This window comes from Polyodon spathula, chromosome 4 (assembly GCF_017654505.1).
Source record: "Polyodon spathula isolate WHYD16114869_AA chromosome 4, ASM1765450v1, whole genome shotgun sequence".
NCBI classification, from domain to species: Eukaryota; Metazoa; Chordata; class Actinopteri; order Acipenseriformes; family Polyodontidae; genus Polyodon; species Polyodon spathula.
In genome coordinates this window covers 72,172,584-72,188,117 of record NC_054537.1, presented here as the reverse complement: position 1 = coordinate 72,188,117, position 15,534 = coordinate 72,172,584, and the positions used below count along the sequence as shown (strand labels likewise).

Here is a 15,534-nt window from a genome sequence, read left to right as displayed (position 1 = left end):
CACACACATATTTTTTGAAGTGGTCACATCTTGGTAGGAATAGAAATAGAAATAAGAAACTGATTTTAAAGCCAGGAATATTAAAAAAAAAAAAAAAAAAAATACAAGACTTGGTTTATGTCCAGAGTATAAAGCCAGCATCTGCGTTGCGTATTCATCATCTGAAAACACAAGTCACAGATCACAGTGCCATAACATTTTTTTTTTTTAAATCACTACGAGATATTTAAAGCTGAAATACGATCTCTTGGCATGCTTAAAAAAAGTACCTTTATCAGATGCTCTAGAGGAGAAGCCGCTGGTGGTTGAGATGTTGTCATCTTCGTGCTGAGAGGTAGAGTCTTTGACTTCCTTTATCAGGGAAAAGCCTGAACTGCCAATGGGAAATGCTGCAGACGTAGAAGGTTGACAGTGAAGCGCAGGGGAATTCAGTGCGGAGAAGTTAAGATGACTTCGATTGAGCGGTGGTCTTGGCAGGATACTGAAATTCAATGAAGACTGGCTTGTAGATGGCTCTGAAAAAAATATTGTTTAGAGGGTTGAAACATTTCTCATTTGACTAACACATAATGCATTGAGAAGTTTAAAGAAGTATATCTTGCTGGTTTAACAGGAACTTAAAAGCCTGGTGGAAACCAGCTAACAGAGTTCAGGTATTTGAGACTGTTACATACACTTGCAACGCTCAGACTTAGTAAAACCATAAAACACTGACCTAATTTAACAACCGTGATGGGATCTCTTGGAATGCGCATATAGCCGAGTTTCTTATCAGTAGTAAGAACAGGACAGCCTCTCGCTTTTTATTCTCATCTTGTGCGAATACTAGGGGGATTCTTATGGTACCAGAAAAATATGTTTTACTACTGAGGCAAAACTCACTGACAGACCAGGTGCTCCAACTCAGGGGCCCCCCGCTTTTTGAATTTTGTATCTTAAGGTGAGAGGAACTCCATGGTACAGGAAATGTATATTATTAGTTTTAGAGAAAAACCTCATACATCCTTATCTTAGAAAAATGGGAGATAGCCTGGTACCAAAAAGTATATTAATTTTAGCTGTAAAGGCTATCTAGAATCCACATGTTTAGCTTTAACTTAAGCCTTCTGACGCACAAAGGAAGAGAAAAAGTCCTATAAATATCGGAGCACAATTCCAATTAGTTATCAGCTGATTTTGTTAACACAGTATTAACTGCCCTTGCTTTGTTCTGTTTTATATTTGAAGACATGCTTTTCTGCAGAGCATAATCTTGAATTTATATCTCCATGGGTAGAAGTGACCAATGATTATTTTAACAAACTCCTGGGGCAAAAGCAATCTTTTGGCCAGGGGTCTGGAGGCCACTTATGCCTCCCCTGAAGCTCTGGGGTTGTACATGATCTCAGATGCATTCTGAGCAGTTCTGGAACATTTTCATAAGCAAATTTGAATTTGACTTTGTAGTAAATAAATTATTTACCACTTGCCATTTTTGAAATGTTACTCAAACCTTTAACATGTATGCGTAATTCACAATATAAATTTTTTAAAAACTCAGCTGCAAAATTCACATGTAATCGCTGCTTAACGCAATCAGATGTTTTTAAAACAAGGTTCATGCAGTTTTTCTGGTACAAATTTCAAGGACTTTTCAAGGACCATTTTGATAATTGTAAAAATAAAGCTTTTGCATTAGCAGTTTATTTGAGTAATAACAAAAATCTAACCTCTGGACTAGTAAAAGTTCTTATACAGTAACAGGGACTTAGTTTTGGTACCTGTTGGTGAAGGGTTCATTCTTAAAGCAGTACAACAATTCAGTGTTTTAATCAATGTCAGAAGCAATAGTGCAAGAACTGTGTCTCAATCGTAGGCACCTAAATTTGTTAAAAAGTAGGGGGGGGGGCAAACTGAAGGACTAACTGCTGAGCACAGAGGCAATTTTATTATTAATTTTAGCTTAACACTAGCGTTATTAAGCACTAGTAATAATTTAAACCAGTGGTATTTCAAAATAACTTTATTGAAATACATTTTCAACTTTCATATTGAAGCTTGTTGTATTACTCCTTTTAATTCAAACCAAGTAGGAATTTGCTTGCATAGTTTAAGACATTTTTCAAGTGAAGTAAGCTTATTTGTACGGGTGCAACAATTAATCAATTTATTGTTTATTGATCATGTGGCCTTTAAATTTCCCGATCTTCGATTTTACATATTGGTGAATTGATGCATAAAATTAGAACCCAATTTGAAGTCTCCTGTTGCCCGTTTGCATTAAAACCTTGAGTGTGTGTATGCGCTTCTTTTAGTGCTAGTACGGCAGATTAGAGCATTGCTAGGATACACACTTTAGGCCTCTATTAGTGTTGGACAAGCCAAATCAGAAGAAGTCACGTTTTCTAGATTTAAATATGAAGGCGTACCTTTTTTTTTTTTTAATCTATTAAAATTTTTTTTTTTTTTTTTTTTTTTTTTTTTAAAGCTTTCGTTTCAAGGCATGTTGTGTCTGGACTACATGACATTAGAAAATAAAAACAAACTACTAGCCTACCGTAAAAATTCCAATAAATCGTGAGTCTCCAATAGGCGCCGGGGCTAGGAAGTATTGTAAATAAAACGCCGGGTTAAGAATACTAATGTGATGTTGAATTTGTATTGATTCAGAGTGATGCAAGGGTTCCAATAAATTGAGGTTTTCTATATTTTCCCCAGTAGTAACACTGCGTAGTTTATACAAAGCAGTAGTATCCAAACTTATCTGAAATAAATAAAGCTTTACATTTTTTTTTTTTTTTGCCAGGGTAATGTTTGTCTTCAAATGCTTCTTCTCAAAATTGCCCTGCACTTTTAAGAATGCCTGTCGAGGAAATCAGGGCTTGCTCTTGCTGTCTACCGACATATTCTGCCAATCATAGCTAACTTTAGTTGGAACCCAAAAGTGACACTCAGGCGACGAGTTCTGGATGGGGGCTCCGAGCTATACAGAAGGAACGGGCTGAAGTTAGTTACTCATTCTCAACTCAAGGCTGAAGTTAATTACTTATCTGCACAATTACATATTGAATATTAGCTCATGTTCTAAAGGATGAATCACACATAGTCCGGATGTGCCACCTCAAGCAGGGTATCATTTTAAAGCTTGAGCATTTCTCTTCAACAAAGCAGACTGCACAGTGGCATAAATAGGCATTCACAGGCTATGCTGTGAAATACACACACCCTTCTTTTCCTGCATATTAGCACACATTGTGAGGACTTTGTCACCTCAAGCTGGGTGTGATGGAAGGTTAAGCAATTGTCTTGAGAACAGAGTGTATAATGGCATGTACAGTACTATTAAGTGCTATTTTGTATGAAAATCAAAGCATTTATTATGAATTATTTTGCTCAAATTGTGAAATGGAAAATATCAAACAAGCAAAGAACAAAACAGTAAAGAGGCAGCAGAGACATGTAAAAATGCAGATTGATCAGCATCTTTAAAATCTGCTCGGGGACTCTGTGTTTGCTCAAAGCACATTTCACAATTTGAGTATATCACTTTACTCAATGACCAAAGAAGCAGTCTCTTTTCTGTTTCGTTCTTTGGTTGTTTGATATTTTCTGTTTCAACAAAATAATCTGCTCAAAGACCAAAATAACCTTTTATTTCATTCTTTGATAATTTGTAAATGCTCAAAATCGCAATTTTTTTTTTAGGAAAAAAAAGGAAAGGAAAAACAGGAAACAAATCTAAATATTTATTTATTATGATTCACACATCAGGGTCAAGGTTTAATCCTGTAAAAATCGTTAAGCTTCACCGCGTACACAACTATAAACAAAAATGTTCATTTTACATAAATTTTGGTGGGGTTTCTACAAAACAGCAAACAAAAACTAGGTTTTACATACCTTTACAAAATAACGCTTGAAGTTCAAAAAGGCTGTCTCTGTGTGCATCTGTTGCTTCTGCTGTAGTGCAGTTTTTTTACGTTTTTTTTACGTTTTGCTTTGTTTGTTATTATTCTGATACAGCATGTTGTACATTTCATGCCTTTCTGGAGTACCGGTCATCCTGAAGTACACTTGTGTAGTAGAGAATGATTACAGCAAGAGTTGGGAATCTCGTTTCCATGTTTGTCCAGAACTGGTAAACATCACATTTCACTGACAATTTTGTACTAAACATGATATTCAAGCTGTGCTGCACAGTTGTCTTCCAGCAGTAGAATGGCCTTAAACACTTATTTCTCAGCTATACCTTGATGTGAGTCAAATACCCGACAGGCATTGAAAAATGCAGCTGCAGGTTGATAAATCAGGCAGTAGAGTTGCACCTGCATGAGTGTTTAAATAAATTCATAGCACCGAAATTCAAAGTGTGAACGACTACATTGCAAAGTAAAGCAACCGAGCTAGTTCAAAATCATTACCTAAACCATGAAAAAAGCTTTTTTTTTTTTTTGGTTAAGGTGGAATTTCAAGTTGTGTTGGTAAAGTTCAATGTTCTCTACTAAAATCACGGAACCCGTGACCACCGAGCCTTAATCCGAGACTAAAAAGCAAGCAAGGCGACATTTGCGCAGCTGTTGCTGAAGGACCCCTAAACTGGTTACTAAGCAACCCGGCGCACAGCTTTTAGTATGTCAGTTAAAATGCCTCAATAAATTGTTAGTGAAACACAGTATTATTTAAGAACCATTAATTTAAAAAAATTAAGCAGGAACACACACATGGTATTGAAATAATATTTCATAAACGTCCAGTGAGTATCCATCATAATAAAATCCATCATTAATAAAAATTGTAGTATTACACCTCTTTTACGTAGCGCTGTAGCAGAACATCCAAAACAGTAGCTGCTTCAGCCAAATAGTAGCAGTTGGCATCTCTGCCCTTTGCATAAATTTAATTTTCATTTAAGGGAAGCTTTTTTTTTTTTTTTTCCACAGCTCAAATAAAGAATTGAATTTCTATTTTAGGTATACTGTTTTGTTGTTAGATTAGTATTTGTTAGGCGTTTGCATTATAATTACTTTTTGTTACTTTCACCTCTCTTATATAGGAGGCTAGGAGTGTATGATAAAAGTTTGCTGAATACTGATGCAAAAACCAAGACTGGAGAATGTAACAAGCAAGCAAACAGATAGACAGACAGACAGACAGACAGACAGACAGAGACAGATGGACACGAACAGCTTCTAAGATCCCCTTTTAATAGCTTTTGACAAAAATGTATATTTTCTTTAAACCATCTGATCAACTAGCAATAAGGCTCTTGAACCAGCTGAGTTTGCAATGTTTTCATCTCACCTGCATTACTGGTTGATGGTTCAGGGGAGCGCGTTCTATCGGAAAAAGGCAGCACCTCCTCGTCTGTGTGACCCTGGTTGTTTTGAATCTGGCCGTCATGATTCTCCTGTCCATCTGCTGCTTCCCCAACCTCCTCTTCCTCTGCTCCTGCTGGCTCATCATTCTTGAAGTATTTCTGTAACCAGCCAGGAACTATATTCTTCACTGTGTCGGTCACTCTGCCAATAATGCCTTGCTGCTGAATGTGGAAACAAAATAAAAGCACACGATTGGCCTCAGGACAACCTTTATAATAATTAGTAATAATAAAAGCAGCCTGAAGTGAATGATTGGTCAATCTGACACACCGAAATGCATTCCGGGGCAGTGTAGGGAGTCTTGCATTGCGATAGGCTACTACTGGGCGATACCAGAAATTTGCATCACAATACCATACCAATTCTGGTATGACATTTTAATTCTCTTATGATGCAATCCTAGTTTTTAAGTGGTATGCAAAAAAAAAGAAAAAAAAAACAGAGTAAATGTGTCCCGTTCTCACCCCTTTTCACATTTATTTTATTTGAACTGTTTATTCAAAGTTAAAAAGAATGTTATTACTTTATGAAAACATAGATACGGCAACTTTGCTTATTCCAACGACACAAGAATGGCAGGGATTCTTTAACCCTCTGTGGTCCTAAGTCAGACCAGGCCCGACATTACAATATTCCCTTTCCTGCCCGACATCATCAAAGAGAGTCGTTTTTCCTCTGGAAAAAGACAAGAAAACCTCTTAAATGGCCGAATGAAACCAAAAAAAAAGGGAGTATCTCATAGCATTACAGAGATAACACAGACATAACAAAGGAGATAGTGTTTCTGCATCCAGGGCTCACAGAACATCATGGACATTTGCAGAGCTTTTTGAGATATTATAGTAATAAAACGATGACTTAGATTGCATTATTGAGGAGTTTGAGGATAGAGAGGATTTATCAGTATGAACGTCTATAAAGAGGGATGTGAAAAATAAAGGGGTGGGGCTTGGCTGGAGATACAGTACTCAGTGTCCTTTTGTGATCCAATGCCTTTTAAACCTGTTTAACAATGAAAAAAAAATTTTTAAAACAGCAATGTGTAAAATAAACAGCGCGTGTGAAAATAAATTGGACTGGAAGCACCTGACCTGCGATGAATAAATGGACTGCAAAGGGTTAAAATAAAATGCGTTGTCTACATTGTTTTTACTTGAAATACACACAACTACTGTATTGCTTTCTTTGCTTTGTAGGTAATTCACAAAGCTATAGTAAGGCCTTTCTTTCTTCTGGGATATTGTTCAACTAATACAATGTTACATATAATGGCTTTGGAACTGTTACGAAAAAGAATATCCAAACGAATACCTAAATTGTGAACAAATATCCGAAACACACACACACACACACACAGGTGTAAACATACAAAATGGTTTTAAATTAATACTTAATGTTTGAGAAACATGCTGCATGGTTTAAAAATGCATCTCTTGTTTTAAACGTCCTTTCAAAAGCTTTTACGAAATTAATACTAGATGTTAGGGCTGTGTTAGAAAGTTCGAAAGCTTCGTCAGGCACCACACACACTGTGTTTTTTCTTTCCCACCACCCTCTGTTAACAGAAACCATTTGACAATGTGTGAATACTATAAATCACATATTAAATGTCACTAGCATCTAAAATTTGATCTTTTGATTTGTATAATGCATATTACTTAAACAAAAGTTGTTTTATTAAAATCCACTAGCAGATCGTAGCAACTCTACATGACACTGCTGCCGTGTATGGAGCAGGGTATATTATCCAAAGCACTATATGGGTTGGTACCTATAGCGGTTGTAGTGCTTCAGTAAAATATGTACTGAATACCTACTGTAAAAGACAATGCAAGAGAAGTGCTATGGTAGTATATGTTTGAAGAATACAAAAAACAAACATACACTTAAACTAATAATTTCAATTTAAAACAAACTGAGCACCGTCCGCCCCTCTCCCCTCCAACTCGTTATCCAGAGGCAACCCTTTAACTTCTTCATTCGCAGTCTTGACAGCAAAGCGTTGTAGCGTAAGCTGTATTGAAAGAAATGTCTCAAAACACCCCTGCTGTTTGGGATTTTTTTGTTAAATGCCCAGACAACCAAAAAATAAAGTTGAATACAAACTTTTTAAGCGACTGTTGATGTATCATGGAGGCACAACCGATCTCCGGGGTCACTTGACAAGCGTAAGTTCATATTATTATTATTATAGTAGTAGCCTGACTGACTGACTGATAACCTGCTTGGAACGGTAAGTGTTAAATTAAGTTTGTTTTGCCTAAATCCGCTGTAGTTAGTGCTGCTGCAATGAAAACTTACTCGCATGCAGCATCAATTACGTGTAAATATACAATGTGCTTTTTTAATTTAAATTATAAAAACACTGTTCAATACAGTGTATTTTTAAACTACATGTGAATGTTTTATTCCATTTAGATTATCTGTACAATAGGATTTTCAATCCAATCCAAACAAGTAGCTATGGTGACGTCACCAGTAAATTACGCAAATTAGTACCATCGAAGGTTCGAACCTTCTTTCAGTAATATCCTCCAAACCTTTGAAGGTCAAAATCTACCCTTCATTACAGCCCTACTAGAAGCTGACTTCTTTTTCCTTAAGTTATAAATAAGTAGGGTAGTGTGAGTCAACATGTACTGGTCAGGTTAAAAAGCTACAAGAATTTTTTTTTTTTTTTTAAATAGTCTTTCGTTCACATACTACCAGTAAAGCATTTTTGCATGCATCTGTTTTTATGATTTTTTCTTGCATCATAAACTCTTGCACAAGTTCATGTGGGGAACTGCTATCAGCACAATAGTAGCAGGCCAATCTCCTCACTCCTATACAGAGGTAACACTATCTCTCACACATGGAGTAATGGGGCTGAACTCAGCTGAACTTCTGAACCTGTGCAGGCACGACAGGGAGACGAGCGCGAGGTGAGGGATCTGAGCCAAGACAGCGCGAACAGGGAGCTCCCAGCTATCCCCTCCGCAGAGGTATTGCTGATTCATGTCAGCCCTTTTTAGTACATTAAGCAGCAGCCTGGAAAGAGGAACAAGGAAGGAAAAGGGGGACCTTTGCTAGTCTCATTACTTATCCGAGTTTACAGCAGGATATCAGAGAATCAGCTGCAACACAGACACAAATGTTTGTTAATGCTTTGTAAGAATGGCCTCAAAATACTAGGTTTACCTCGAGAGGCTGGAGTCTCGATTGAGGTTGATACTTATAATAACTTGCGAAAGTTGGTAAACCGAGAACGTAGGGTGTTGCCTGTTATTGCGAAAAATGTGCACATTTTAGCCTTAGAGGGAACGCTGCTCAGCAGAGTGCAAAACTTAAATGCCTGCAAATAGTTTTTTTTTTGTGGACTGCATGTTAACAGCAACAAACACAAAGGAAAGAAAAGAAGTTAAGGTAGGTATGACACCGTTGCAAAGTTAAACGGCATCTAGGGCAGTGGGTCCCAACCTTTTTCCCCACTGAGGACCAGCTACTTCTTGTCTCAAAGAAGTAACCACCTTCACAACTGCACTGAGAACATTGTGCAATTCTCCTGACTTTTTTGTCACCAACATTTTCCAGTGAATGAAACAGTGCATTGACTCACATTCTGGGGCAACTTTAGACACAACACCAGAATGACGTCCAGTCATTGCTGGGGAGCCACATATTATTAATTGAGAGCCTTAAACACTTCAGCACTTGTAGTTTGGTTGTGGAGTTCAAGCGCACATAGCAATTCTTCAGTAAAATCGCCCTCATGTTCAAAACGTACATATGCCAATAAAATTGCTAAGTCGGTAATGCTGGCTGATTCGTATTCAGCATTTTTCAACAGATCTGACACTTAGTTATACAGTAGTAAACCAACTTCTGTTGATTACTTACAAACCCTCTGTCTGTATAAAAGCAGTGTTGGAACAGACTGTGTTACTACATCCTCTTAAGCATTATTTGGACAGTACTCTACTGCAGGAATTAGTATACTGCTTTCATAATGGCGAGAAAGAGGCAATTAACAAAGGAAGACAGACAGACCATTATAACCCTCAAGTGTAGGTCTTTCCTTTACAGAAATTGCAAAGAAAGCCAAGGTGTCAGCGAGTACAGTTTCCTACACCATCAAAAGGCATTTGGAAACGGACAGGAAGAGGTCTGGCAGACCCAAAGCAACACTTCCCCACTTACACAAGGAGCACTCACTGTTGGTATTCGTCCCTGTGTCTGTGTATAGTGCGTGTTATTATTTTGGGACCGAGCACCGTGGTTTTGACTGGCTTTACACATTGCTGTGTATAGTGTAAGTATAGTGTGTAAGCACTGCATCACCTTGTCAAGGAAATTCATTTTAATATAAGCATTTTCCAGACATTTAAAATTCATTTTAATATAAGCATTTTCCAGACATTTAATTCAGACTCGTCTGTGTGTCATGCTGTGGAGGATGGGTTCTTACTATGATAAGGCACAGGCCACAAACAGTGTTAACTCTTTGAAGCTCGCCATCCAATATGCTATCCGATTGTCGTCTAAGGTGTCATAAAACTTACCAAGCAAGCTATAGTGACATTCAGTTGTTCCATTGTGTTAAAAGTTAATTAAAATGCTTTAAGAATAATTTTTAATTACATAACTTGTAGAGTTTAATAGTTATTTTAAGTTTCCCAATAAATCTGAAGTGTTTACTGTGTTTTAAATGAATATTATAAACTAATAACTATTTTTAAATATTATTCTTTGATTGTATTGTTTAATATGCTTGTAATCATAATTGTGTAGAGAATGAAACTGAAATTTGTATGCTTAGCCAATAAATGTAACTAACGTTATATTGAATAGGTTTAAATGACAAATGTAAACTCCTCTGATAACAAAATAGGCAGATACATTCCATTTCTAACACACCCTTTTTGTGTGACAAGCAACTGTCTATCAAATACTGTGAACCAGTGGAAGGGCCAACAAGGATCTGTTTACAGTAAAAGGGAACACCTATACATTGTGTTATTTAAACTCAAAACAAGGATTTTTACTCTCTCTTCTCTCTGGACTTTTTTCTCTGGATTTGCGCTCTTTGGATTCACTTGCTGGATTCGCTCTTTCTTCAAAACATCTCAAACTCTGAAGTTCTTTAACAAAGACGCAATGATGTAATCTTCAAAAGCTGTCCTAGAGAAGATATTTATAACTTATTGTTTGTTTACAAGTAACTGAACTAAAGCCACGATATTGATATTGTCACAATATGTAATGTGCGTCTATTCAACTAGATGCTGGAATATTGTACATGTGCACTTGGCGCATGTATACATAATGCGTGACTGAACTGAACAATGCATGATGAACTATAAAGACTGCTTCACTAATGCAGAACTCTATGACCAGAGAGCACATCAAGGATTCATTATGAACATTTAACAATGCATTACTTTTCCTTGAATGTTTTTTTTGTTTGTTTCTTTATACATATGTTTTTAACTATGAAGCCTAACCTTTATTCTTCTTCCTTTGAGAATATGAATAAATGTAATAATAATTTGGATTGCTAACTTTATTTTTGTCTTATAACAAATACATATATATGATTGATCTGAAATACTTAAACATACATAATATTAATTGTTAAGCTCTTCATCATGAATCTAGGGATAATTAAGCCAGAATTGCTAGTTCTTATTGAGGTATTGTGTTTATTATAGTTTACATTATGAGCTATAATGGGTATTTTCTTTAATGGTAATTGGCGAAGACACCGTTGTGACATAAACCCTAGATAATCAACATAAATATGCACAGCAACCTCTACACCTGTGCACTACAAACCTCTTTGCCGCAGAAAGATAACACAATAGTGAATAAAATGCAAACTTCAGAAGTTTATCGATTTCGGTTTTCATTTTTGTGCAATAGATTCTCATTAACTTATAGTTCTGTTTTTTTTTGTAATCAGCAATTGATTACCACATTACTTGCCACCACATATGAGACATTTAAGGGAAAGCATTAGTCTTCCTTCCTTAGTTCCCATTTTATTAGCCTATGTTATCTTAATTAAAATGTGTATGTTTTTAACAGTACTCTAGTTAAGCTTGGAACCTAGAATACACAGCTTGGAGCTTTAAAGGGGGATTATCACTGTTTGCGTTTTAGTACACACACCCTTTAAAAATCTGCAAACTGCTTTACAGCAGAGGACATTAATAACAGTTAAATTGTTACAAGCTCAAAATATGAAAGGAGCATAAAATATAGCTAGCATCCAATATAGCTGTCCCCAGTCACTCAAAACGGCAACAAGAAAAATACATTTAACATTTCTATAACTTAATGAATTGCTGACAACTATATATATATATATATATATATATATATATATATATATATATATATATATATATATATATATATATCTTTCCAAAAACACATTTGTAATCGTCAAATTCAAGGATTTAGAATACAGTATCAGGGTTGGCTGATTTAAATCAAGTCAATTTAAATCACCGATTTTTTTTTCTTTCATTTACTACCTATGTTATATAGTTTCTCAAGGAAAAGACATGAATAGTATGTTTTGAAAACAGTGGGGTCCAAATAGAAATTTAGCACTGTGTTAAGACTAGCTGTGAAACTAGGTTTATTTAGTGGTGCAATCAGGAACTTAACAATTGAACACACTTTAAAAAGCAAAGCAGTCCTAAGTAACAACTGTGTGTATTTGGACTGACACAGAGGAAATAAAAAGAAAGAAAAATAAAAGAAAAGAACAACTAGGATGAGTGAGGGATATTTTCTCTGGCATACTCCATCGCTAAATTTATAGTTCACACATAGGAGGATGCCACAATGATAAATAATTTGCTTTACTTACGTATTCATTTAAGGATTGAGTAATTTAGTTACATTTACATTCTTAAATTTACAGTTTGGAGGTACTGTAGAGCTACAACTACTACAAAAAAAAAAAACAATTAAATATAATCCAAAAAATCGATTTAAATATGATTTGAATCAAATAAATCTGATTGATTTTTCGACAACCCTGTACAGTACTCTAGAATAATTTTGAATGAAGGTCTATGTATAGTTCGTTGACAATTCTGGAAAATACGTATGTAGGCTATATTCTAGAGAATAGCAGCCCCAAGCATTTCCTGAGATATTTACATAAGGTTAGACTCAACAACAATAGCGTGTCAAGAAGATTGAGCTGATTAAGAAGATTATGAAGTTGAGAATTAAAAAAAGTTGTTTCTTATCCTACTGCAGAAAACACTTCTGTTCTACTAAAATGTTTAAATACATTTAAAAAAAACTGCAAAATGCAAGCAAATAAAACAATTCAAACCTATACACTGGTATTTAAATATGTTACCAACAACAATTTGAATCAATTTATTTATTTTTGGGCTTATTGAAAAATATACATAAGCCAATAAATACAACACAAAGTTCTAAATTACCAATAAAACAATTTACACATACACAGACCCATGTAATCACGTTGCCTACAATTACTGTATCCACATGCTACAGCACGAGTTCTGTACACATCACAAAATGGGACTAAAAACACATCAATCTTCCGATCACAGCACCAGACCAATTCAATTCTGTACTTTAAACAATCCCCGCCAATGAAATACAGCTAGACCTGTCGGATTTCTAACAGGAACGTGTATGCGACTCCTCAATCTGAAGCGAGAGCGAGGGGCCTGGAGTCGGTCCAGCACAGACACTCACGATGTGATGTTACCGTACATTGTCAGTGTAAGAAAGAGCAAAATAGCACATTACAAAATTAGGAAAAACACAATTCTACCAGTTCTTCACACAAGTATTCATATCTGCACACCCCTCCGTATCCCTGCAACTGTCTCAAAATCTATCTAGCGATAGTATCCCCGACTCCCCGGTCTTCCACAGCTTGTTTGAGTAGCTGCAGGCCGCGCCATCCCCTTCAACATAGAACGCAGCTTGGCGGGGGAAGCTAGGCCGCACCGTTCATCTCTAAAAACACACCGCAGACAGCACGTTGAAAACTAACAATACCCCTGTGTAGTTTCTTATTCGTAAAACTTAGAAATCGGGGTTACCTGTTTGCCTTTGATGTAGGGTTTGGAAGCGATATGATACCTCCTGGTTCTAATTTTCCCTCCTCCCGCGTCCGCCATGGTGCGTTACTAGTTTACTGATCTGCTCGTTTTCTCCAGCGCCGGATGAATTTTTTCCTTCGGTCCTCCAACCAACTCTACCCGCCGATATACCGTCAGGCACCACGTTGGGGTTGCACTAAACTTCAGCGGGACATTATACACCGGTGTGTTCTGGGAAGTGCAGTATTGTTCAGGAAAAAAAGAGAGAAAAATATGTGAAACGCTTAACTTAAACTTAATAGTTTGTGTTTGAAAATATTTTATTAGTCGTTCATTTAAAATTACATAAATGGTACAATTCACTTTTAACAATGTCTACTTGCCTTGACAAACAGTTTGAGCGTATAAGGAAAATATATAGCTGAGGATGTTTTGCAGGTATGATTTTTCATTTGCACGGCGTAGCCAGCGTCACCTAATACACAAACTGCCAACAGCAGTTTAGCTTAGTGATGTGACTGTGTGGGTATCAAAATATCTCGATGTTGCCTAACACTGTGTAACACAATTTTTGTTCCTGGGTAGTAAGTGTTATTTCCTAATTGCTTATGCCTCAAAAGTATAGAACATGGCTATTATTCCCCACAAACTTTGCTTTTGTGACCAGAACAGTAATATTTCAAAATATCACTATTTCCAATGGGAAAACGGGCAAATGTGTGTCTTTTCGTTCACATAAAGTCAGAAAAAAACAACATATGAATCCAAAAAAAAAAAAAAAACTAGCAGAAAAACTACTCACTTCTAAATCTTTTGTAGTCATTTTTGTATTACTTTAGTATAAATACATGTTAATTTGGATTCATATCTTGTTTTTTTCTGACTTTATGTGAACGAAAAGACACACATGTGCCCGTTTTCCCATTGGAAATAGTGATATTTCAAAATATCACTGTCCTGGTCACAAAAGCAAAGTTTGTGGGGAATAATAACCATTTTCTATACTTTTGAGGCATAAGCAATTAGGAAATAACACTTACTATCCAGGAACAAAAACATTTATTATTATTTTTTTTTGTTACACAGTAACGATGGGATCAATTGCAGCGTATCAAATTTAGTCCACTTGGTGGGTCAATTGCAACAGAGTTAGGGAAAGAGAGAACCTCAGGGGGTAGTCACGAGTCCGGTAAGAAATTAGATCGCATCAGTCCGGTTTGCAAGAAGTGTGGACGCTGTAATACCAAACTACATTTTTTTTGCATCCTCTTATATCCCAAATTGCTCTTTGATACGTTTGGCGAAATGCAAATAGTGTGCGTAGTTAAATTCATCAGTACTCTGCATTGCTGAGTCAGAAGTGACATCACTTGGTGCTGGGAATTTAGCAACAGTTTGGTGACTCAACATAGCTGATAATCATAATAACAGGAAGGTTGCAACTGAGGCATGCAAGGGTGTGGTTGACCTGTGCGAGCTGAAAGCTTATTGGGACAGTTTAGTTGTCTTTAATTTAACCGAATTAGGAGCTAGCTTGTTACATTAAAATGTAGAAAGCAGCTAGCTGCAGTGCAACTGTAAATATTTATAAATATGAATATTAATGGGTACACTTTCACATACCGGCGCCCAGTTTTCACCACTTTGTAACATATTTGTCTGAAGTATGAAAAAACAAACAACATGCACGATAAAAAAAAAAAAAAAAAAAAAAAAAAAAAAAAAAAAACTATTCTCTCTCGTATCCAATTATTGTACGTCACCAGCTCAGTCAGCTACTCTTTTAAATGGCAATTGTGAAATTGTTTATCATCATGTCTATCAGCGCGATTACATATTTATTAAAAATACACAACTCCATACCCATTTTCAAAAAATTGGCGTCTCTGAATCTACAATTACATTGATAATAGTATATCCGTAAAAGACAAACTTCCACAGTGGGATCGGCCATTTTGGTTTTGCTGCAGTTCACCGACTCTCAACTCTGATGAATCCCCTCCTTCAGCGGTGACGCACCGGTTAATTTAACAGTTCGTTGATCAACTCCTGGGGAATTTAACAACGCACGCACGCACCCATTTTCAGAACAG

The 15,534-nt window shown here is 36.2% G+C and overlaps 1 protein-coding gene across 1 annotated transcript in view; it reads right to left on the bottom strand.

Annotated features, from left to right (window-relative positions):
- nup153 (nucleoporin 153) overlaps positions 1-15,534 on the bottom strand; it is a 46,571-nt gene extending 31,037 nt beyond the window's left edge. Inside the window, exons 1-4 of the mRNA XM_041248520.1 lie at positions 15,305-15,534; positions 13,442-13,672; positions 5,281-5,518; positions 270-515 (exon numbers count right to left, since the gene is read on the bottom strand). Coding sequence (XP_041104454.1) covers positions 270-515; positions 5,281-5,518; positions 13,442-13,519 — 562 coding nt within the window. The 5' untranslated portion in view covers positions 13,520-13,672; positions 15,305-15,534. The remainder of the gene's footprint in view (positions 1-269; positions 516-5,280; positions 5,519-13,441; positions 13,673-15,304) is intronic.